The sequence below is a fragment of the Panulirus ornatus genome, chromosome 44, assembly GCF_036320965.1.
Source record: "Panulirus ornatus isolate Po-2019 chromosome 44, ASM3632096v1, whole genome shotgun sequence".
In the NCBI taxonomy this organism is placed as follows: Eukaryota; Metazoa; Arthropoda; class Malacostraca; order Decapoda; family Palinuridae; genus Panulirus; species Panulirus ornatus.
The window spans coordinates 6,262,747-6,287,050 of NC_092267.1; the positions used below are offsets into that span (position 1 = coordinate 6,262,747).

General features: G+C 39.3%; 2 protein-coding genes across 2 annotated transcripts in view; both read left to right on the forward strand.

The window, feature by feature from the left end:
• The window catches only part of LOC139762795 (uncharacterized), a 78,470-nt gene that overhangs the window by 20,804 nt on the left and 33,362 nt on the right, over window positions 1–24,304 (forward strand). Inside the window, exons 17-25 of the mRNA XM_071687951.1 lie at window positions 3,550–3,777; window positions 6,674–6,840; window positions 7,735–7,862; window positions 8,752–8,848; window positions 9,228–9,353; window positions 11,057–11,168; window positions 11,296–11,322; window positions 14,249–14,442; window positions 14,527–14,725. Coding sequence (XP_071544052.1) covers window positions 3,550–3,777; window positions 6,674–6,840; window positions 7,735–7,862; window positions 8,752–8,848; window positions 9,228–9,353; window positions 11,057–11,168; window positions 11,296–11,322; window positions 14,249–14,442; window positions 14,527–14,725 — 1,278 coding nt within the window. The remainder of the gene's footprint in view (window positions 1–3,549; window positions 3,778–6,673; window positions 6,841–7,734; window positions 7,863–8,751; window positions 8,849–9,227; window positions 9,354–11,056; window positions 11,169–11,295; window positions 11,323–14,248; window positions 14,443–14,526; window positions 14,726–24,304) is intronic.
• LOC139762690 (uncharacterized) lies at window positions 14,250–22,363 on the forward strand. The gene is made up of 6 exons (XM_071687653.1): window positions 14,250–14,442; window positions 16,788–16,951; window positions 17,257–17,449; window positions 19,704–19,816; window positions 19,915–20,131; window positions 21,253–22,363. The coding sequence occupies exons 2-6, from the start codon at window positions 16,823–16,825 to the stop codon at window positions 21,381–21,383; spliced, it is 783 nt and encodes a 260-aa protein (XP_071543754.1). The 5' UTR covers window positions 14,250–14,442; window positions 16,788–16,822; the 3' UTR covers window positions 21,384–22,363.

Genomic DNA, 24,304 nt, shown 5'->3' on the forward strand with positions numbered 1-24,304 from the left:
TGCCGTCATGTAATAATGCACCGAAACCACAGCTCCCTTTCCACATCCAGGCCCCACAGAACTTTCCATGGTTTACCCCAGATGCTTCACATGCCCTGGTTCAATCCATTGACAGCACGTCGACCCCAGTATACCACATCGTTCCAATTCACTCTATTCCTTGCACGCCTTTCACCCTCCTGCATGTTCAGGCCCCGATCACTCAAAATCTTTTTCACTCCATCTTTCCACCTCCAATTTGGTCTCCCACTTCTCGTTCCCTCCACCTCTGACACATATATCCTCTTGGTCAATCTTTCCTCACTCATTCTCTCCATGTGACCAAACCACTTCAAAACACCCTCTTCTGCTCTCTCAACCACACACTTTTTATTTCCACACATCTCTCTTACCTTTACATTACTTACTCGATCAAACCACCTCACACCACATATTGCCCTCAAACATCTCATTTCCAGCACATCCACCCTCCTTTGCACAACTCTGTCCTTAGCCCACGCCTCGCAACCATACAACATTGTTGGAACCACTATTCCTTCAAACATACCCATTTTTGCTTTTCGAGATAATGTTCTCGCCTTCCAAACATTCTTCAAGGCTCCCAGAATTTTCGCCCCCTCCCCCACCCTATGATTCACTTTCGCTTCCATGGTTCCATCCGCTGCCAGATCCACTCCCAGATATCTAAAACACTTTACTTCCTCCAGTTTTTCTCCATTCAAACTTACCTCCCAATTGACTTGACCCTCAACCCTACTGTACCTAATAACCTTGCTCTTATTCACATTTACTCTTAACTTTCTTCTTTCACACACTTTACCAAACTCAGTCACCAGCTTCTGCAGTTTCTTACATGAATCAGCCACCAGCGCTGTATCATCAGCGAACAACAGCTGACTCGCTTCCCAAGCTCTCTCATCCCCAACAGACTGCATACTTGCCCCTCTTTCCAAAACTCTTGCATTCACCTCCCTAATAACCCCATCCATAAACAAATTAAACAACCATGGAGACATCACACACCCCTGCCGCAAACCTACATTCACTGAGAACCAATCACTTTCCTCTCTTCCTACATGTACACATGCCTTACATCCTCGATAAAAACTTTTCACTGCTTCTAACAACTTTCCTCCCACACCATATATTCTTAAAACCTCCCACAGAGCATCTCTATCAACTCTGTCATATGCCTTCTCCAGATCCATAAATGCTACATACAAATCCATTTGTTTTTCTAAGTATTTCTCACATACATTCTTCAAAGCAAACACCTGATCCACACATCCTCTACCACTTCTGAAACCACACTGCTCTTCCCCAATCTGATGCTCTGTACATGCCTTCACCCTCTCAATCAATACCCTCCCATATAATTTACCAGGAATACTCAACAAACTTGTACCTCTGTAATTTGAGCACTCAATCTTATCCCCTTTGCCTTTGTACAATGGCACTATGCAAGCATTCCGCCAATCCTCGGGCACCTCACCATGAATCATACATACATTGAATAACCTTACCAACCAGTCAACAATACAGTCACCCCCTTTTTTAATAAATTCCACTGCAATACCATTCAAACCTGCTGCCTTGCTGGCTTTCATCTTCCATAAAGCTTTTACTACCTCTTCTCTATTTACCAAATCATTTTCCCTAACCCTCTCACTTTGCACACCACCTCGACCAAAACACCCTATATCTGCCACTCATCAAACACATTCAACAAACCTTCAAAATACTCACTCCATCTCCTTCTCACATCACCACTACTTATCACCTACCCATTAGCCCCCTTCACTGAAGTTCCCATTTGCTCCCTTGTCTTACGCACTTTATTTACCTCCTTCCAAAACATCTTTTTATTCTCCCTAAAATTTAATGATACTCTCACCCCAACTCTCATTTTCCCTCTTTTTCAACTCTTGCACCTTTCTCTTGACCTCCTGCCTCTTTCGTTTATACCTCTCCCACTCATTTGCATTTTTTCCCTGCAAAAATCGTCCAAATGCCTCTCTCTTCTCTTTTCTAATAATCTAACTTCTTCATCCCACCACTCGCTACCTTTTCTAATCAACCCACCTCCCACGCTTCTCATGCCACAAGCATCTTTTGCGCAAGCCATCACTGCTTCAATAAATACATCCCATTCCTCCCCCACTCCCCTTACCTCCTTTGTTCTCACCTTTTTCCATTCTGTACTCAGTCTCTCCTGGTACTTCCTCACACAAGTCTCCTTCCCAAGCTGACTTACTCTCACCACTCTCTTCACCCCAACATTCTCTCTCCTTTTCTGAAAACCCCCACAAATCTTCACCTTCGCCTCCACAAGATAATGATCAGACATCCCTCCGGTTGCACCTCTCAGCACATTAACATCCAAAGTCTCTCTTTCGTGCGTCTATCAATTAACATGTAATCCAATAACGCTCTCTGGCCATCTCTCCTACTTACATACGTATATTTATGTATATCTCGCTTTTTAAACCAGGTATTCCCAATCACCAGTCCTTTTTCAGCACATAAATCTACAAGCTCTTCACCATTTACAACATTGAACACTCCATGTATACCAATTATTCCCTCAACTGCCACATTACTCGCCTTTCCATTCAAATCACCCATCAGTATAACCCGGTCTTGTGCATCAAAACCACTAACACACTCATTCAGCTGCTCCCAAAGCACTTTCCTCTCATGATCTTTCTTCTCATGCCCAGGTGAATATGCACCAATAATCACCCATCTCTCTCCATCAACTTTCAGTTTTACCCATGTCAATCTAGAATTTACTTTCTTACACTCTATCACATACTCCCACAACTCCTGATTCAGGAGTAGTGCTACTCCTTCCCTTGCTCTTGTCCTCTCACTAACCCCTGACTTTACTCCCAAGACATCCCCAAACCACTCTTCCCCTTTACCCTTGAGCTTCGTTTCACTCAAACATACTACCTATCTCTCCTTTTTTCTCATCTTGGTTACATCCACACACATTTAGACACCCCAATCTGAGCCTTCAAGGAGGATGAGCGCTCCTCGCGTGACTCCTTCTTCTGTTTCCCCTTTTAGAAAGTTAAAATATAAGGAAGGGAGGGTTTCTGGCCCCCCGCTCCCGTCCCCTTTAGTCGCCTTCTATGACATGTGAGGAATGCGTGGGAAGTATTCTTTCTCCCCTATCTTTTTATGAAGCATTATAATTTGAATATGAGCACGAGTGTTTTGTATGACGCTAAATGTCATTTTGAAAGCCTGTATTAATTGGTTAGTTACCGTTAAGCTGTAAGTTCTTATGATATCAGAAACTCCAAAATGTAGGACTGTCAAATGATTGTGCATTAAGTATGGGTAAAGCACCACAGTTTTGAAGGGTCTGCCCAGCTGATAGCTTGTAACTTTCATCAAGTTTTCCTTGGCATGTCCATCATCAAGGTATTGCTGACATTGTATCTAATGTGCTTACCTGGGGCTGGCTTTTTTTTTTTTTTTTTTTTCTTCCTCTTTTCCCCTATGGGTCAAGATAACCATTTACTTTTTTTTATCCAACAGGTGGTCTCGTCTACAAAGATGATGTGGTGGTGACTGGTTCGGTCCAAACAGATACCATCAATGATGAGTTGTGGTCCAACTTGGTGGACTACAACTCTCCTGACAAGATCACCAATACTTATCACTTCCATGAAGTGGTAGTTGCTGGTTTCTTGGACTCCAACAGGATAAACAAACTGGACTTGAGCCAAGAAGTAGTGCTAGTGGACACTGTTCAAAGAATCGATGGTAATGCTTAATGGTGGCCTTTTCAACATCCCCCTTTCTTCAGTTTGCTGGGGGGGGGGGTTTATTTCATTTTAGGTAATGCAAGGACCCTTTCTGTGGAGCTCCTTGGACTTAGAGTTTGCACACCATGCTGGAGCAGGATAAGATGTACTCTTGTGGGGTGAAAGTTGTCAGTGATATAGTTACCTATTTGCACTGTAAGGGGATGGTGTTTTATGTTTGTAACATCTCTATTTTACAGCTTATTAGATTTTTGTGTGGTGCCTGGATTAACCCTTTTTTGCCATTTTATTCTGTTCATGCACCACTTTTATACTATAAAGGCATTGCTCTACATTTTTGTACAAGTCTTGTGCTTAATTTCATCAGCTGATGATGGTCTCAAAGGTGACTTTTCTCCATGGTGTAACCACTTGCAGTTTGTCTAACATATTTTGGGGCCTGAGTGTGGATAGGGATCTGTGGTTACAGTTCATTACACATGACAGCTAGAGACTTTAGTGTGAACGAATGTGTCCTTTTTTTTTTTCTGACACTACCTCTATGAAGCATGGGGTAGCAATGCTGTTTCCTGTGGGGTGGGGTAGTGCCAGGAATGGATGAAGGCAAGCAAGTTAGAATATGTACATGTGTTTGTATATATATGGGCAAGTATGTATATATATGTGTATATGAGTAGATGGGCCATTCTTTGTCTGTTTCCTGGCGCTACCCTGCTGATGCGGGATTCAGCTGTTATGTCTTTAAAGAATGTATATATATAACCAGGTTAAACCCGGTGACTGAATTTCTCTTATATCAGATTTTTTCGGTTCATTGCTCCAAACTCTTTCCTTCTTGAATGTTCAAGCCCTTGTACCTGAAACCCTTATACTATCCATGCTTATGTCCTTGCCTTAGTCTCCCTATCCCTTTGTCTCTCCACTTCTGACACTGATCAAAATATTTTTTCATATCTTCATGTCAGTTAAAAGAAGTGGTAGCAAGCGCAATCAAAGCTGACCAGGGTGTGCTATAACTGACTTTTTTTTTTTATTTTTTTTTTTTGCCGCTGTCTCCTTGCGCTACCTCGCAAATGCGGGAGACAGCGACAAAGCAAAAAAAAAAAAAAAAAAAAAAGTCAGTTATAGCACACCCTGGTCAGCTTTGATTGCGCTTGCTACCACTTCTTGTAACGCTCCTATCCATTCACCATATTAGGACCACTGTATAAATATAGCCTTCTTATCCTAAGTTGACAGTCTCATCCTTCACATGATCCTTAATGCATGTAGGACCATTGCTCCTTCACTCCAGCCTCATGGTTTTATGTTGCCATATCCTCTGCCAGTTACCTGAAGCCCTTCTCTTTCTCTTCGTCCTCTACATCCTGAAACTCAAACCATCCTGTCTAATCCCCACATTTTCTTGAATTTCTTCTGTCTTGAATGTCACTAGCTAGAGATGTTTTTGGAATCTGCCACTAGAGCTGTATCATCTGCATAAAGCGGCTAGTTTATCTCCCATGCCATTTTAACTCCAAGCATATTGTAGTCCTTCCCTCTACCCAAAGATGTTCCCTCACCACCTCCATCTATCTATCTACCTATATCTCTTAGCCTATTCCTTCCTGAAGCTCCCTGTTCATGAGTTGAGTATTCACGTATAGAGAAAGCTCATGTTTAATGCAGACCCACTTTTTCTTGGAAGCATTCCACCTCCTCCCTCTCCACTTGAACACATGTCTTAACTTGCCAGGTAAAATCCTCCTCATTCGGTTGTGTAACATTAGTTTACCCCATATATTCATAGCACATTGCCTCTTAACCTAAAGTGCCAAATGCTATCTACTCGGATATATGACAATCTAGGCAAATGCCTTGGCACATCATGAAGCCACACTTTCTTCCCAATCTGATGTTTTGTGCATGGCCTCCACTCCAACTTGCATTACCAGGTATACCAAACAGACTTGTACCTTTGTAATTGAGCACTCACTTTTGTTCACATTTTTCTCTATGAGGAAACTGTGCATGCATTTTACCCTTCCTGAGGCACCTCACTCTGGGTCCCACAAACTTTGAATATTTTGACAAAGTAGTAAGCATCACTGTCATCCCCTTGCTAGAGAAACTCTGTCTACTACTTGTGCAGGATTTCCATTACTTTCTCTTTTCAAAATACAATTCACCAGGACTCTTTTAACCCACATGCCCCTTGTCTCAAACGTGATGCCACTGCTGCTACCCTATCATCAAACATTCAGCAGTCCAGCATATACGTACCAACGTTTTTTCACTTTGTTTGCTTATCTGTATCTCCATTTGCTCATTTTACTGTTGCTTCCATTTATTCTCTTGCTTTCATCACTATGATACTCATTTCAAAAATTTCTTTGTTTTCATGACTTCTTTTGCTCCTTTATTCGGCACATTAACCTTTCTCTTAACATCTTGTTGCTTGCAGTTTTACACTTCCTGGTCTTGCACACCTTTCCTGCAGATGATATCCATATGCTTCTTTCACTTGAATCTTCACTCCATCCCAATTTTCATATATCCACATCCCACATTTTGCATACCAAACATGTGACCTGCACAGGTAAGCAGTGCTTCCCTAAATGCCCTCCACTCCTCTTTCACCCCTTGTTTCATATACTTGCCCTATGTTGCTCTTGATTCAGTTTCTCGTTATTTCTGTAAGCAGGCTTTCTTTCAAGCTGAATCTCCCTCACCACTTCTTTCATGTCATTTCATTTTTCCTTGACACCAAAGTCAAATGCTGAGTATCACCATTGTTCAGATTGTTGTGTTTAAGATGCACTATGTACCTCTACAAGAGTTCAGGGTTTTTAAGTGGCTGAAAATTATATACACTGACGTGCCAGTTATTGAAAAATGAACTTTGTATATTTCAGGTCGCATAAAGTTTAGAGAGTCAGTAAGTGTGGGCAGTGCAGAGGGTGTAGTGATGGAGGAGGGAGGTACTGTTAATGGTATAGATCCATCCAACCTTCATGTAACGCTTGCAGAAGTGGAAGAAATTATTATTGCAGAAGAAATTAATTTCACAAGCCCACTACATGTGAGTATGATATTCATTTCTTTGGAGGTCTTCTCAAATTGTTTGAGGTAGTTATTTCAGTCTACTAGAAAAGAAATAATGGCTTGTTTTAGAATTGTATGTATTATATTATTATTTTGCTTGGTCACTGTCTCCCGCGTTTGCGAGGTATATTAACCAAAATAATAAATGCTTTAGAATATGAATATACCAGGGTTGACGTGCTGTCAGTAGATGAACCAGGGCTTCTGACATGTCTGGGGTAAACCATGGAAAGGTCTGTGGGCCTAGATGTGAATAGGGAGCTGTGGTTTTGGTGCATTACACAAGACAGCTAGAGACTGAGTGTGAACAAATGTGGCTTTTTTTGTCCATTTTTCTGGCGCTACCTTGCTGAAGCAGGAGGTAGTGATGCTGTTTCCTGTGGGGCAGGGTGTTTTGCTAGGAATGGATGAAGGCAAGCATGAATATGTTGATGTGTATATATGTGTCTATGTATGAACATAGACACATATATGCTTATGTGCATGTATGGGCATTTATGTTTGTGTACATAAGTGGATGAGCTGTTCATCTGCTTCCTGGTGCTACCTCACTGATGCGGGAAATGGCAATCAAGTATTATGAAATATAAATAATTCATTTTTGCTTTTGTTATTACCACCCTACTACTTAATTTCATAATTGTTTTTCCTTACTTGAACTGCCAGTTTTGTATGTACATACAAGTGTTGCATTGTTCATTTGTATGTGCTGGCTGCTTTGCCTTCTAATTAAAGTTTCTTGTTGGAGATTTCCAGCTTGTTTGTTTTGCTAGATGTCATGTACCAGTTTGCCCAGGTTTTGTTTATTTCTAAAACATAAATTTAGTATAATTTTGTGAAAAAAAAAAGAAATTTACTTTGCAACCCCAAGATATCTGGCGATGTAACGGCAGTAAACGTAAACAACCTGGTGTTGGAGGGATTGGGTGACCGCTACTGGCGAAGATCGGCTTATCAAGACATTATCATCCCTGTCCAGTTGCAGAGTGCTGTATTTGAGTGAGTATAATAACAGTAAATAAAGTCTGTACTCGAGTATTTTGTTTTCCATTTCTTGAACACTATCATACAATCTCTTGAATTTATGTATGCTGTCAGTTAAAGTGGATAGGTTTATGTGCCTTGTTGTGTCCATGTTTGATACTTACTATTGGAGTTCATCTTGAGAGGATGGATAAGTTTTTTGTAGGAATATTATCTTGGAAAGCAAAAATGGGTATGTTTGAAGGAATAGTGGTTCCAACAATGTTGTATGGTTGCGAGGCGTGGGCTATGGATAGAGTTGTGCGCAGGAGGATGGATGTGCTGGAAATGAGATGTTTGAGGACAATGTGTGGTGTGAGGTGGTTTGATCGAGTGAGTAACGTAAGGGTAAGAGAGATGTGTGGAAATAAAAAGAGCGTGGTTGAGAGAGCAGAAGAGGGTGTTTTGAAGTGGTTTGGGCACATGGAGAGGATGAGTGAGGAAAGATTGACCAAGAGGATGTATGTGTCGGAGGTGAAGGGAACAAGGAGAAGAGGGAGACCAAATTGGAGGTGGAAGGATGGAGTGAAAAAGATTTTGTGTGATCGGGGCCTGAACATGCAGGAGGGTGAAAGGAGGGCAAGGAATAGAGTGAATTGGAGCGATGTGGTATACCGGGGTTGACGTGCTGTCAGTGGATTGAATCAAGGCATGTGAAGCGTCTGGGGTAAACCATGGAAAGCTGTGTAGGTATGTATATTTGCGTGTGTGGACGTATGTATATACATGTGTATGGGGGGGGTTGGGCCATTTCTTTCGTCTGTTTCCTTGCACTACCTCGCAAACGCGGGAGACAGCGACAAAGTATAATAAAAAAAAAAAAAAATATTATGCATGAACTCTATAATAGAATTTTTATTTGCAGAGGCCCAGTGGTGGGAGAGACATTGAATGGCTATCCATTGAGTGAATACCTTCATAAGACTGGCCAGGCGAGTGTTTTTGGTAACTACATATTTCAGGTGAGTTATGAAATAAAACAGATTTGCTATGAAATTAACATGAGAAATGGAAATATTTACTGCCTTATTGAAAAAGGGGTAACAATAAATTGAGATTCCTTCATTCCATGTGAACTAGTGCTTCAGGTTATGGACACACGTGTTATGAGATGTTATTTTAATTTATTTTTCCTGTAAGTCAGATGCTTGGAAATGTATAAGGAATTTGTGTTTTGTAGATATCTCCCATGAACAAAATTTTAATGTCTTATAAAAGTATTGATGGTTGAGTAGAAATAAAGCTGATACTTGGACATTAACTTTCAAAACTTAACACTTTATTTGATAGTTTATCTATATTTCGGGCTATATTTTGTAACATTATACTCTTCATTGTTAGGGTCAAGTGTTTGTGCAAGGAGACCTTAAAATGGGAGAGGGTTTCCTAGTTGACAATGTGGATGTTTCATCACTGCAGGAGAATATAGTTACTCTGGATGGCTACCAGACCATCACTGGACAGATCGTGAGTAATTCATTAGCTTTACCTATCTTGCTTATTAAATGCTTAAAAGTTTGGCATGACATTCAAAGACTGTATCAAGGGAAAAGATTCTTGGTTTTTGTCATACATTTCTAACCAGGGATTCCCTTCCGTGCAGTGATAGGTATGTTTAAAACTGTAGTAGTCCTAATAATGATGGATTAGTGTCTTAGACCTTGTGAACTTGAGAATGGAAGGTGGATTTGTTGGAATTGAAGGGCATGAGAACACTATGATGAGGATTGATCTTGTAAGGAACGATAATGTAAGTGTTATGGTTGTAAAGAGCGGAGTATAAATGAGAGCAAACAAGAGTGTGCTGAAATAGTTAGGATATATGGAGATTATGAGGAAAGGATATGCATGAGATATGGAATTTCCAAACGGGATGGGACACTGAAAAGATGGAAGTATAAAGTGAGAGTTCAGAGCTACTGGGGCCTAAATGTATTAAGAGGGTCTGAAGTGAGTAAAGGGTAAAGAATTGGAATGGTATAATATACAGGGAGCAACATGTCAGTGGGCTGAATTGGGGTATAAGAGGTGGGGGGAATCCATATTAGGATCATTAGGGTTTGTTTGTAGATGGGAGATGGTTTCTATGCATTGTACATGATGGCTATAGATTGGATGCAAGTAAATGTGGCTTTTCATCTGTTCATGGATCAATCTTGTTAATATAAAATGTTGCCAACAGAAATATATTTTTTTTTACACTGGAGGCTTCATTCATATACGTAAGTCCACATCAGGGTTGGTCCTTAATTGAAATATAAAGAGGTTAATGCAAGGAAAAGCATATGCAAATTTTAGAGGAAGTGAAAAGCTTGTCCATTAAAAAGTGCAAGCTCTTAGTTATTCACTCTTCCATTCTCTAGATGTTATGCGTAATGCACTAAATTCCAAGGTGCCTATCCACAAGCAAGCTTACATTGCTTCTTAATAGTACATGCTGTCATATAATACTACTTACTCTGGTAATGGAATTTTTCTAATTTTGTTTCTAAGGAATATGTTCAACTATGAAATTTTTCTTTTGTAGCTTATTATGGTTTCCTCTTCGTTTTCAATATTTTCCCCTAAACTCGTCCTCAAACATGAGCATTATGATTCGGACAATTACGAAAGTGTATGCAGGACATTATCACCAGTTTCTGTTTCTTTTAGTATTACCACAGTAACTTGTGAACAATACACGTTAGAATCTAAGGTTTTTACTTTCACCATGAGTACCCCTGGAGGTAATGAACAAATGAGATTTGGGAGCACATGGATGAATTTGCACATTACCTAGGATGAATGTATTTTGGAAGGACTAAGTCGAGGTTGTTGAATAATAAAGTTCAAAATAACATAGGTGAAGACAAATACCATGATGTACCTTTTTAGCATATTTTAACTTTTGGTGGGACAATAGGCATTGCAAGTACCTGTTATTCCTTTGATAACATAATTTTCAATTTCTAAACTGAGTAAACAAGAGATCCAGTACTGACTTGCCCCTCAGACTAGGATGCCCATTTGAAATGTTTGTTCAGGAAATCTGTATTGTACAAGAAAACATCAAAAGATGTGTCCTTGTTCAACTTCTCCCATATGGATCTAAATGCAAATGTGTGCACAGCTGTTATTGAATTCGAATCACAAGCATCAGAGTTTGTGATATGGATGGTGAATACTTTCAGGATTTTGGTGGTAAAGTGAATGTTATTGGAAATTTAGACCTAAAGGGCAGATTGAATGGTCTTGATGTTGCCACTGACCTCATGCGACTTGATAAGAATATCCCTCATACAGGTAAGATCCAGTGTTGAAGACTGCTTGTTGATTATAATTGTATGCATATAGTGATATGATGCCATGCAATTCTTTGATCTTTGTTAGGCTAGTGTAAGAATTAAATATATTTTTTTCCCCATTTTAGGGTATTTGACATTTGAAAAAAAAGACGGTTATGACATCTTTGGATCTGTTGAATTCTGACCTGACTGGAATCTCTGAATAGCTTGGATGTGGAGGCTGCAGTTGATAATCTTGTGTTAGTGGATCAGGATGCCACTATTACAGGAGGTGTGGGTCTCAGGTATACTGGAGATGTTCATGGTATGTTGAATCGATTCTTGAAATTTTAAGGTAGCCCATACTAGATTTTGATTGACATTTAAACTGTAGTTGAATATCTGGGTTGATGTCTTGTAGAGGATGCTTCACTGTTGCTATTAAACTGTATACTAGCAAGGTCCTGATATCCACAGACAGATATCCAGAACAGCAGGTTAGTGCGAGGAATTTGAAGAAAGTATTTTGCATCAAACTTCCTGAAAATCGAGGAATGAGATGGAGTAAGATGGATTTGTCCTTGGTACGCCCACCTGTCTAAGGCTTGGGGTTTGTACATACACACATAGGAGCAGAGATGTGGTATATATACAAGATTGAGACAGGACAACGCATCTGTAGAACTCTTTCCAAAACATGCATCCTTGAATACCATATCTGCACATACAATGTGATAATGGTAAAGAACTGGAATTCAGGCATCTTGCAATGGAAATTTCACCTGATTTTATTGGTGTCTTGGAAACAATGTATACCAGCGATAAGATCTCGCCTGTTATACCCAGATGGGTACATGATTCAGACAATACATAGCAACTGTAGGAAAGAGCAGCACTGTGGTGTTACTAGTATATAATCCTCCAAAGAATTGCAATGAAATGAAACTCATACACAGTGATAGCAGTGAAGGAACAATTAGGATGGGACATGAAGCAGTGTGTCCAACACTTTTTAAAGATGGTATTTTAGTAAAATACTGATTGGTTATATAGTGTTAGACTGGGGAATGGATGAGAGGGACTAATACACCATCATTACTAGATGTTATTTTTGCAGTAGCATGGATATTGGTAACTTGTACACCTATTGGAGGAATTGATCATGTATTGCTCAAATTTGAATGTGATGAAAGACTACAGTAAAAGAGCAGAGGTGAGACAGAAAATAGATGATCATGGAAACTAGACAATCCTCCAAAATTTGTGGTAACATAGATTGGGAAATGGCATTCAGTAGCTAGGAAGCAGGGCATGGCAGTGAATGAAACCATGGAAGCATAGGTGAGTCACAGTGTGTGGAGAGGATGAAGGTTCTGGGAGCAATTAAAAATTTTATCGGAGCAAAAATTGGTATGTTTGAAGGAATAGTAGTTCTAACATTATATGGTTGCATGGTATAGGCTGTAAATAGGGTTGAATAAAGTAAGGTGGATGTGTTGGAAATTAAATGTTTGACAATGTGTGGTGTGAGGTGGTTTGATTGAATAAGTAATGAAAGGGTAAGAGAGATGTGTGGTAATGGAAAAAGCGTGGTTGAGAGAGCAGAAGAGGGTGTGATGAAATGTATACACATGGAGAGAATGAGTGAACAAAGGTTGACAAAGAGGACATATGTCAGAGATGGAGGGAAGGAGAAGCAGGAGACCAAACTGGAGGTGGAAGGATAGTGAAAAGATTGAGTGATCAGGCCTGAACATACAGGAGAGTGAGAGGTGCGCATGGAATAGTGAATTGGACCTATGTGGTATACTGGGGTTGATTTGAACCAGGGCATGTGAAATGTCTGGGGCATACCGTGGAAAGGTCTGTGGGGCCTGGATGTGTATAGGGAGCTGTAGTTTCTATGCATTACACATGACAGCTAGAGACAGTGTGAACAAATGTGGCTTTTTTTTTTTTTTTTTTTTTTTTTTTTTTTTTGCGCTACCTCGCTGAGGCAAGGGGTGATGATGCTGTTTCCTGTGAGGTGGGGTGGCACCAGAAATGGACTAAAGGCAAACAAGTTTATGTACTTGTGTATGTATGTATGTATATGTGTTATGTATGTGTGTGTATGAGTGGATGGGCCATTCTTTGTTTCCTGGCACTAACTCTCCGACACGGAAATCGGCTATCAAGTATAATAGAATATGAATGTGTAATTTTTTTAGGATCCAGTCACATTAAAGTCCACATCAAAGCCAGGCCTTAATTGAAATAGAGAGTATTATGAAATGGAAAAAGAAAAGACAAGGGAAAGTTTTTACGAATTTTGCAGTAAGTGGAAGCCCTGTCTTTTGCAGTGTGCCAGGTCATTGTTAGTGGGAAAAATGTGGAGATACTTCCAAAGCTTCAACATGTAGGGAAAGGAGCAGCTATCAAAACTACCCACCCTTGAGTTACTGATGGCCACACAATAATCATGTGATGCAGCAACTTGCCGAGTATTGCATAGTCTGGCTTGTGGTGAGGGCACACAAATGGCCAACTTTTGGGAGGAGAAACCAAAGAATACCAATAGAAGAGGGAAAGTGAACCAACATTGCAGCAAAGGGCAAGAGGGTCAAGTTCAAAAGTTGGTGTGTGACAGTTTGTCAGATTGCTTTCGATTCTAAGTGTGCATACAGAGCTAGGTCCATCCCAATTGTGAGAGCAGTACTCCATACGAGGTTGAATCAATTCCTTGTATAAATGGAGTAACTGCTCAGAAGGGAAGTTTCATCATCTAAACAGAATACCCAGTTTCTTAGAGACAGAATTGGCTATTCCTGTGCTGTGAGGTTTCCAAGAAAGAGTAGATGTTACAGCAATATCAATTATTTTCACTTAAGCAAGAGGTGGAATTGCAGAACCATCAAGAGACAAGAGTTGAGTTTTTGATAAAGATTGGTAGAAATTGGGTCTTGGAGGCATGAAACTTTTAAGATTTTGTTTACCCCACTGAAATATCCTGTCCAGGTCTGTATGTGTGTTTCTTAAATGTTGTCTATTCACATGAATTTTTGAAGTTGTGCAATGGTAAATATGCATTGTAGCTAGCAGATTTCTTTACATGTACAGTAAACAAGTTAACAGTGAGTGGTTTAGTGGATGGAGTTGACGTTTCGAACATGGTAGCTCAAGCTCTGAAGAAGACATCACAATTGCCACAACATGTAACATCAAGAGTTACTATCGAGAATGACGTCCACTTTGTTAAGGAGCTGTCACTCTCGACAGTCAATGGAGAAGATTGGATTAAGCATCTCAACAATGTAAGCTTCTGAATTCTAAATATATACAATAATCTAACATGACTGAATGTACAGTGTAACTAAAAACACTTTGTTTCCCAATAGGTGGTTCAAAAAGACTACAGTGGAAAAATCTTTGGTCACAAGATTTTCACAGAGGCTCTGTACATTGGAGGGAACTTCAATCCCACAGAAATAAATGATATTGATGTAAGCACACTTGCTGCAAGAATTCTAAGGCGGTCAGGTGAACAGGTCATCGACAGCATATACACCTTCACTGGTGACATCATTGCAAATATGTGTAATATAAATCATAGTCTGTGCATCAGTGATCTTTTAATTCTTTAAAAAGAAATCTGTGGCCTGACCTTACCATGTAATAGCATGCATGAAATATGACCTACTTGGGTAGGCACTTGCTGCTTTTACCAAGGGAATAATATCTCTGCTGCATGTTATCATTGTTCATTGCAGAATGTACTGTATTTGGTGTGTTTTCTTGACCCTCATCATAGTCCGTGCTAGGGTAAGTTTTGGAAATAAATTCTAGTCTTTACTGCAATACTGGACTATCACATTAACTGCTTCCATTATTGCTAAGCTAATTAGGATGGTGCTTCACACCATGACTGTGGCTTTGGTATTTTGCAGATTTAAATTCCCAGTTGAAGTATAATTCCATCGCAAGCAACCTAACTAAAGAGTTGGAAAAAATGTAATTGAGCATATATCATCATAGTGTATTCATAAAGGTATGAAGTAAGATTTATGCACAAATTATTAGATTCAAAAGTTAACCTTATTGTTTGGTCAAAATACCTGATGAAGGCATACAGAAGGGAATGGTTGAAGACAGGTAATGCCAGGAAAACTGACTCCACTGATTCCGCTCTTGTTAATATCCATGGATATAAAACCACCCCAGTTTGTGATTAGTACTCCATACTGTGGCATATAAAAGCCCCATAGTTATCAAACCAACTCGATGATAATTGCAGCACCCATAACATACCACTATCCTATGGAAAGCAGACTTTGCAATGATTGTGGGGTTTCCAGGTTATAGTTGTGGAAATGCTTATGATTGACATGTTTATATTATTACAGGGTTGAATTATGGCGTTTTGAAATGGAATGAATGAAAAGAATGACTTAGGTAGATACAGGAAAAGATTTAAATTTAGCACAGTTGCTGCAAAGGTGTTAATTGAAAGGATATGTTAAGTATGAGAAAGAAGATAAGTATTAGTAGACCGAAGGTAGGGAAATCAAGTTGAAGTATGCAAGTGAAATCATCAGCATAAAATTGAATATTGTTTGAAATAGAGGAAAGATCATTTATAGATGGCAGAGAGTTTTTGGGTGATGACACAATCCTGAGGAACACCATTGTTGGTGGAATCTGAGTGAGAAGTTGCGACAACTACTACTGTGGTGGAATGACCAGAGAGGAGCCTTTGCCTAAGGAAATGCAGAAAAATAAAAGAAACGGAGTTTAGAAATAGACATGCTTTAATTATATTCATCTACATTTCTCTCAATAAAACTGATGCCTGTGCCTTTTGGGAACTCCTCAAGGGGGTGGCCATGGATAAAGTCTCTATGACTGGTGAATTCCAGAGCCACTTCTTATCTGTGTAGTGTCTTGTCCTTAACAGGCTACTGGCAGAGGGCAACTCTAGCTAGCGCAGTGTTTTCAGAGGTTCCTACCTGCTGTTCTTACCAAATACAACTAATGTGTATACCTAATGTTCTTCCATTATTTTCCACCCTACCACTTACACCTAATGCTTCTTCCTATTGTTCATTTTAACTATCAGTTACCCCTACCATTTTGCCGAAAGATAGGGATAGTGCATAGCACTTACTGCAGTTAAATCTAGTTATGAAGACTGAATTGTCTGTGTTGTCAAATGTTGTGTGACAAGTAGATTGTATGTTTGTGGACCGAATGCTGGAAGTCCAGATGCGGGTGAGGCAGAAAGATATAGCTGCCTGTGTTAGAGCGGTAAAACTAGACAACTATTGAAGTTCTGGCTTGTTGTGCAGCTGTGAGTAACCTTCCCAGTACCCAAGCAGGTAGTACCAGTAATTTACCTCCATGATTGGTGGCCACGTACCTGCTACTACCTACCCATCTAGTTCTATGACACTTACTAAACTATTTCTACCTTTTGATAATGCAACACTAGCTGAAGATTAAGTTGGTGCTGCACTTTCCCAGTGAACACTTGTAGCCTAACTACACAACTCCCACGAAAGGCACCCAGTTTCTCTATTACCTGTATCCACATGATGTTATTTTTCATGTATTAAGAATATTTTTTATGTTTACAGCATATCTTTTATTGTTAATCTTCCAGAGGATTTGTATGCTCCAGTGATTGACTGAGTTAACATGGACACAATTATGTTGGTGGATGAAGCTGGACAAGTGGGTGGAAAGGTGACATTTACTGAGGATCTTAATCTTTTTGATGGACTTTCATCTGACTCAAACGTACTGGATGGCTGCAATATAGCAGAGGTATTACAAGCTAAACACGACATTCAAGACTCTTTTGTTAGGGATAGATAATCATAACCATGCTTGTGGTCACTGCATATTGGTATGCTCTTATCTAATTGGATAACTGATCAGTTAACTATTTGCATATTCCCATAACAAAGCATTACATGGGAACTTTCATCTCTTTGCTGCTGCATGAAGTACAACCGATGCCAGTCACCCAGATAAAACTTCTTTTTCCTGGACTGATGATGTAGAATGTGAATTTGATTACCTTATATCATTTGTAAAAAATAAAATAATCCGACTTTTATCTTTGTCAGCTTCAGAACGGAGCAATCTGGAAGGATGAGGGTGATGTGACAATTGACTCTGATGTAATTGTCGACAACTTAATAATCGAGGGAAATGTAAAAGCTAGTGCTGATATTACTGCGGTTAAGGCTGGAAATAAGGTTGATGTTAAACATTTCTTAAATTCTCTGGTCTTGAAATCATCTGATCAGAGTATTACAGGTAAGAACTTCAATATCATTATGTACATTTTGTAAGACAAGTGATATTTGAATCTTAGAAGTGGCAACTGTCCTTTGATACCAAGGATAAATATCATACCTTGGTTGTTGATATAGGGTTTGAAGGATTATTATTTGTATAGAACAACTTTTGCATGAAGATCCACGTTGTGTTCAGATGTTAAGAGGCATGTTTCTTGCTGTATGCTTGATAATGTTTGGTGTAAACTGTCATGTAGTGCAAACGCTTCACAAGTGTATGTCCCCTTGATCAGAAATGAACCCACCCTTGATGAAATGAGAAGATTGGAAAAATCTGCCCAAAGAACTGGTTGTGGTGATTTGAGAAGTTCTTGCAGAGGCTCCTACCTAATGCTTGCACTGAGTACTTGTATCTAATGCTCTTGCCTAATATCCTTACTATTTCTACCTGATGCTCCTGCTTAGATGTTCTTGCTTGTTACTTCTATCAATTGTTCCTATGATTTTGCCAGAAGTGAGGGCTAGTGCATAGTGCTCACTGCGTGAAAATCTGGATATGAAGAATGAGATGTAAGAGTTGTGTTGTGTGCAACAGATTGTTTGTAGACAGAATGCAAGTAGTCCACTTGTGGGTGAGGCTGAAAGAAAAGACAGCTACCTGGGTCAGAGGAGTTTAACTTGACAACCACTGTAGTGCTGGCTCACTAGGCAGCCATCACTAATCCTCCCAGTACCGAGGTGGGTACGACTGGTAATATATCTCCCTGGTCATTGGCTGCATCGTAACTATTCCAACTGCATAATTGAGATAAAAATGGCTGTTGCTGTGAATTTGCTTTATGAGCTCATTACTGTTCTTGTTAATTATCTTTTTTAGTTACTTCTTATACACAGGAGAAAAAAAAAGGGAAGGGGACCCAGTAAAATTGTTTGCTCTAGGGCTTGTGCTGACACTCGGTGCCCCTGTACCTCTCTTGCACTACCATTCCTCACACAATCAAACCTCCTTGTGCTGCATTTTGTCCTTCATCTTTTTTCAGTACACCTGTCTTCAGTTCCTTTCTGTCTAGGGCCCTCAACTCTAATTCATACCATTGGGACTACTGAATCACCAAACATCCATCTTTGCCCTTACTAATAGTGAACTCTCCACATACTTCAAAATGCACTCTGTGCTTCTACACACACACACACACACACACACACACACACACACTGATCATTTCAGCACCCATAGGTCCAAGAGAAAACCTTGAGAAAAGTCTGTAGAGCTAAAAGACCCCATAAACAAAAGTCTATGGGGTCAGTTGTGGATAGGAAGGCTGTGGTTTTGGTGCATTAGACATGATGGCTAGAGAATGGATGCTCGTGAATGGGACCTTTGTTCCTGGTGATACCCAGATAATGCAGAAAATGACAAACAAATATTAAAGACAGACAGACTGATGTGGAAAAATTAGATGTGTACATGGAATGACTACAAAAAATTAAAAAGATTACTCGTGGTTGAAAACGCCAAATGAACCTGTTAGACAGCCTTGCTAAAGGAGTAGCTGTAAAAAAACATTGTAGCATTATACATCAAACAAATTGTGATAGGAGGTAGCATCATAGCATAATCTCACTGGTGCTTATAGATTGGTGCTCCCAAACACAATCCTCTATAATTTGCTCTTTCAATTAGGTGCTCCTTACACACATCACTGTGGAAGTCTAATTTGTACCAGGTGCACTATCATTCTTACCAACATCACTCTGGATCTCTCTTACTCACACTCTTTTACTCACACTCTTTAACCCATATCCACAGCTTATCCTTCGACTGAAGTGCCATACTCTTCTTTGCCCTCACCCTCATATTTAGCGCTTGAACATAACCTAACCATCCTTCCCCTTGAGGTTAGTTTCCCTCAGAGCTAGAACATCCAGGTTCCTCTTCCCAGACGCATCCTCTCTTCATAGCTTTCATCCTGGTTACATCCATGCCCATTCATACGCCACAGTCCAAGCATTGGTTTTTGTATTGTTACCACTTTTAGAAACTGAAATGTGTGGAAGGGAGGGTTTCCGTCTATTTTTCCAGCCCCTTGCTTCTACTCCTTTTAGTAGCCTTCTATGACATTTTAGTTATGAGGGCAGTACATTTCTTGCCAATCTTTGGGGGTATAATTAGTTCTTTTAACTGCCTGAAGTATTCTGTATAGACAGCATTTCAGTGATGTATATTTTTTCAAGCTTCCTGTATCAATTATGGTATATTTTTTCTTCAACAGCTAAGGTACAGTTCCTTAATGATATATACATTGGTGTTGTTAAAGTGGATACCATCAACAATGTGAATATTGATGAGCTGTACCGTTTGGCTGTTCTTCAGAATGAAGATGTGGTATGTTGCTCTCTTCTGAACCATATGACATTTGCATTTTTTGTATATGAATATAACCTAAGTGAACCATTTGATTTGACAGTACATCTGTGTTGCAGGTAATAAAATGTGACTTAAGTTTCACAAAAGGTCTAACTGTGAGGAATCTCAAGATAAATTCAACCCTTTCTGGTAGAGGCAGCAAAGGGGTGCTGGTAAATGGTGTAGATTTGTCTGAAATGAGAAACCAAGCTGTCCTGACTTCTGATGGTTCCTCTATTGTTAGAGGCAGAAAGACATTTGTCAATGCTTTCACAGCTGATCACCTTAATGCTGGTAAGCCTAGATACTCTCAGATGACATTATACATGTTCGTCATATTTTCTCTTGACAACAGCTTGTCACACTTGTCTTGCTCTGTCTTCTTGCCACCTCTGCTGTATATTCTTATGATATTTTGGTGAAAGGCTATATTTACAGCATGTATACCACATATCCTGTTAAGATCATCTGGTACTGTACCAGTTGCCACTTATCCTTTATACTCTTACCAATTTTTTGTTACCCATCATAACAAGCCTCTACCCTAATTCCACTTCAGCAATTTATTTAAGGTATCTCTGGAAAGTTTTATTTTTTACATCTTTGCATGATTGATAAAAAGCTGATTAATCAGTTTCATTTTAACTAGTAACCTACATCTTTTGTATTTGTAATAGACCATCTATTCAGACTACTTAGCCTAGATGTCTTATTGATAATTGTTTTTCAGACTTGTTGTCAAATTTTCCACACCTTGAAATACATAATGTAGCCAGTTGACATGCTTTTATTGGACTGAACCAGGGCTTGTGAAACAGCAGGGGGAAACCATGGCAAGATGTGCAGGCTGTGGTTTTGGTGCTTTGCACATGACAGGTAGAGAATGGATGAGTGAATGTAGCCTTTCTTTTTCTGTTCCTGGCACTGCCTCACAAATACAGGAAACTGCAACCAAGTATGAAAAAATGTAGTCATCCATAGACAAAGCCTGAGTTTCTACCACTCGCTCACTGTTTGGGTAAAATGTTCCAATCTCAATATTATATAAATAGTTTGCACACTTATGCCCTCAGTTGCTTCAGTAAAACAAATTTAATTGCCCTTCCTTTATATGCATTTCCTGCATCAGTGTTAGGTTAGATTGTTTTGGCTTTGCTGGCTTTTTTTTTAAATCGTTCTTTTTACTGTTAGATTGTTTGATGTCTTATAAAGTACTAAGTCTCTGAATGGTCATTCCTTTTTTCATGTAGCATTTGGTTGCCAAAACACTTAAAGTAGTATCTTCACCCATATAGGAGTGGTGTATCTTATGAGAGCAAATCCATAAGTGGTGTAACTTTACTTTTAGCACTTTTTGAATATTGGTTGTGGTATTTTGTAAATTTACATTGTCCAAATTAATTTACTTTACCTAGTGTCGGTGGGTGGCGTGATGGTACGTGACTTGGTAGTTGTGACCAGAGATGATATCATAGCAGACAACCTTGTTTACACGGCCCCCATCTCCATATTTGGTGATCTTTTGTTGAGATTTCATGATTACTAAGCTTCATATTTCTATATTTTGTGGGAATGACAAAGGTAAGGTGGAAGGTTTAGTATAAAAATGGCACTTGAAAAATCTGCAGAAACAACTCTGGTGTGTAGTAGCAATAACCACCCAAGTTTCCTATATATGGTTTTAAAAATGATCTAGGTTCTATGATGAAATATTTCATCTATTTCAAACCTAATTTACACTTTCAGTACTTCAACCCTTCCTATGTACTACTCCTCCTTATGCTCATTCCCTTTCTCATACTGAAAATATATCTACTTATTTTGTACCTTTGCAGCATCTTAGAGATGAGAAGCAGCAACCTAGTTAATTCAGTGGTGCTTCTAATGCAATTTCTTCCACCATTCAACCCTAGAGTAACAAAAAGATGTTGAGAATAACCACACACTCCACTCTTTCCTAGAAATCCCACATAATCAACATGGCAAAGTCTGCTTCCCAAAAGCTGGGAATGTTGTATAGGCACCCTAATTGTTTTTCTTGTGAGCAGTTATCACATCTACAAAGGTTTCATATACACATCCCTAGTGACTCTTCCTCCACCTGTTTAGTAACCAGAGGAAGAATTAAAAGCCTTCAGTGTTATTAACTAGTTTGGCTTTGACTCCCTTCACAGCCATCACTTTGTTGCTATTCTCACTCTCCTAGAGATACAGGAATTATTTCGGTTTCAATTCTCATGAACAGTCTGCATGTGTTCCTGCTCCAAATGCATGGATAAAAGCTACACAGGAGGCCATTGCTTCCCATAGTTTATGTGTAGAGACTGGTCGCTTGGTAAGTGTTAAAATACCTACGTCTTACAAACAGCTCTTCCTCCTTTGTCTTGCCTTCTTCACGACAGAAAATTTGTACCTTTAAAAGTCAGGTCTACAAACACTTGTAGAGCCCTATTCAACTTCTATTTACTTTTCCTTGTACTTTATTTCTTTCATACAAGATGGCCTTCAGTTGGGGCATGTTATGTCTGTGCCACATTGTTTTCTTATGAAAAAACTATAAAAGATTTGCTTAGATTGTAATTAGTAAAATACAGCAGTTATGAAAATTATTTGTATTGCTTTATGAAATTACTTTTTTCACATGGAGATTACCATTATTGCAAAATTAAATCACTTGATTGGTAAACTGAAATGTTTAAATAATTGTACTCTCAATACACTAAGTGTTATTGCTCAAGCAGTCTGACTATATGCTAAATTAAATGGTTGAGTGCATTTGAAGAATGATCCAAGAAAGTTTTTGCTAAGAATGCATTATAGTTACCAAGTGAAATACGACTGGTTCGAAAAGTTGTTTGGAAATAATGTCAAAAATATAAAGTTCCATGTCCAAGTTAGTTATCTTTAGAAATAAGGTCAAATTCCTGGCTAAAAAATTTTATTAGTGGAATTAAACTCAAACCTGGTTCTTTAGGTCCTGGAAAACTCTGTAAAATTTAATGGCCAAAGACTGAATTTGATTGATACGTAAAGCTGCAGATCAAGCAAATTTAAGAAAGTTGTTTGTCATATGCTATTCAGTTCTTTAGAGACTGAAAGAAATCTGCTAGAGACTGAGTGTGAACAAATGTGGTGTAGTGCTAGGAATGGATGAAGGCAAACAAGTATGAAAATGTACGAGTGTATATGTCTGTGTATGTATATGTACATGTATGTGTATTTATGTATGTGGATGGGCCCCTCTTTGTTTCCTGGTGCTACCTCTCGGATGGGGGAAGCTAAACTGAAGATCAGAGGATGGAGTAAAAAGATTTTGAGTGACTGGGGCTTGGACATGCTAGAGGGTGAAAAGCATGCTTGGGACAGTGTGATTTGGAACAATGTTGTGCAGTTGGTTGACTGAACCCCAGCATCTAGGGTAAACCGTGGAAGGTCTGTATGGCCTGGTTATGGATAGGGAGCTGTGGCTTCGGTTCGTAACACATGACAACAAGAGAGCAGGTGTAACTGGATGCAGCCTTTCTAAATATTTTTCTGGCTCCACTTTGCTAATGTAGGAAATAGTATTCGGGAATTAAAAGGAAATTTACGTAAGTTATCAGCTACATTGAAGGTTAAAATGTGACTCCTGGGGATGACAACAATGGACAAAACAAACCTGTAGTGTCTGCCATGCTATGCAGACGGTGAAACAAAGTAGAATGGCTGCAAAGTTTGTTTGTTTTTTTTTTTTTCAGTTATAGCACACCCTGGTCAGCTTTGATTGCGCTTGCTACCACTTCTTGTAACGCTCCTATCCATTCACCATATTAGGACCACTGTATAAATATAGCCTTCTTATCCTAAGTTGACAGTCTCATCCTTCACATGATCCTTAATGCATGTAGGACCATTGCTCCTTCACTCCAGCCTCATGGTTTTATGTTGCCATATCCTCTGCCAGTTACCTGAAGCCCTTCTCTTTCTCTTCGTCCTCTACATCCTGAAACTCAAACCATCCTGTCTAATCCCCACATTTTCTTGAATTTCTTCTGTCTTGAATGTCACTAGCTAGAGATGTTTTTGGAATCTGCCACTAGAGCTGTATCATCTGCATAAAGCGGCTAGTTTATCTCCCATGCCATTTTAACTCCAAGCATATTGTAGTCCTTCCCTCTACCCAAAGATGTTCCCTCACCACCTCCATCTATCTATCTACCTATATCTCTTAGCCTATTCCTTCCTGAAGCTCCCTGTTCATGAGTTGAGTATTCACGTATAGAGAAAGCTCATGTTTAATGCAGACCCACTTTTTCTTGGAAGCATTCCACCTCCTCCCTCTCCACTTGAACACATGTCTTAACTTGCCAGGTAAAATCCTCCTCATTCGGTTGTGTAACATTAGTTTACCCCATATATTCATAGCACATTGCCTCTTAACCTAAAGTGCCAAATGCTATCTACTCGGATATATGACAATCTAGGCAA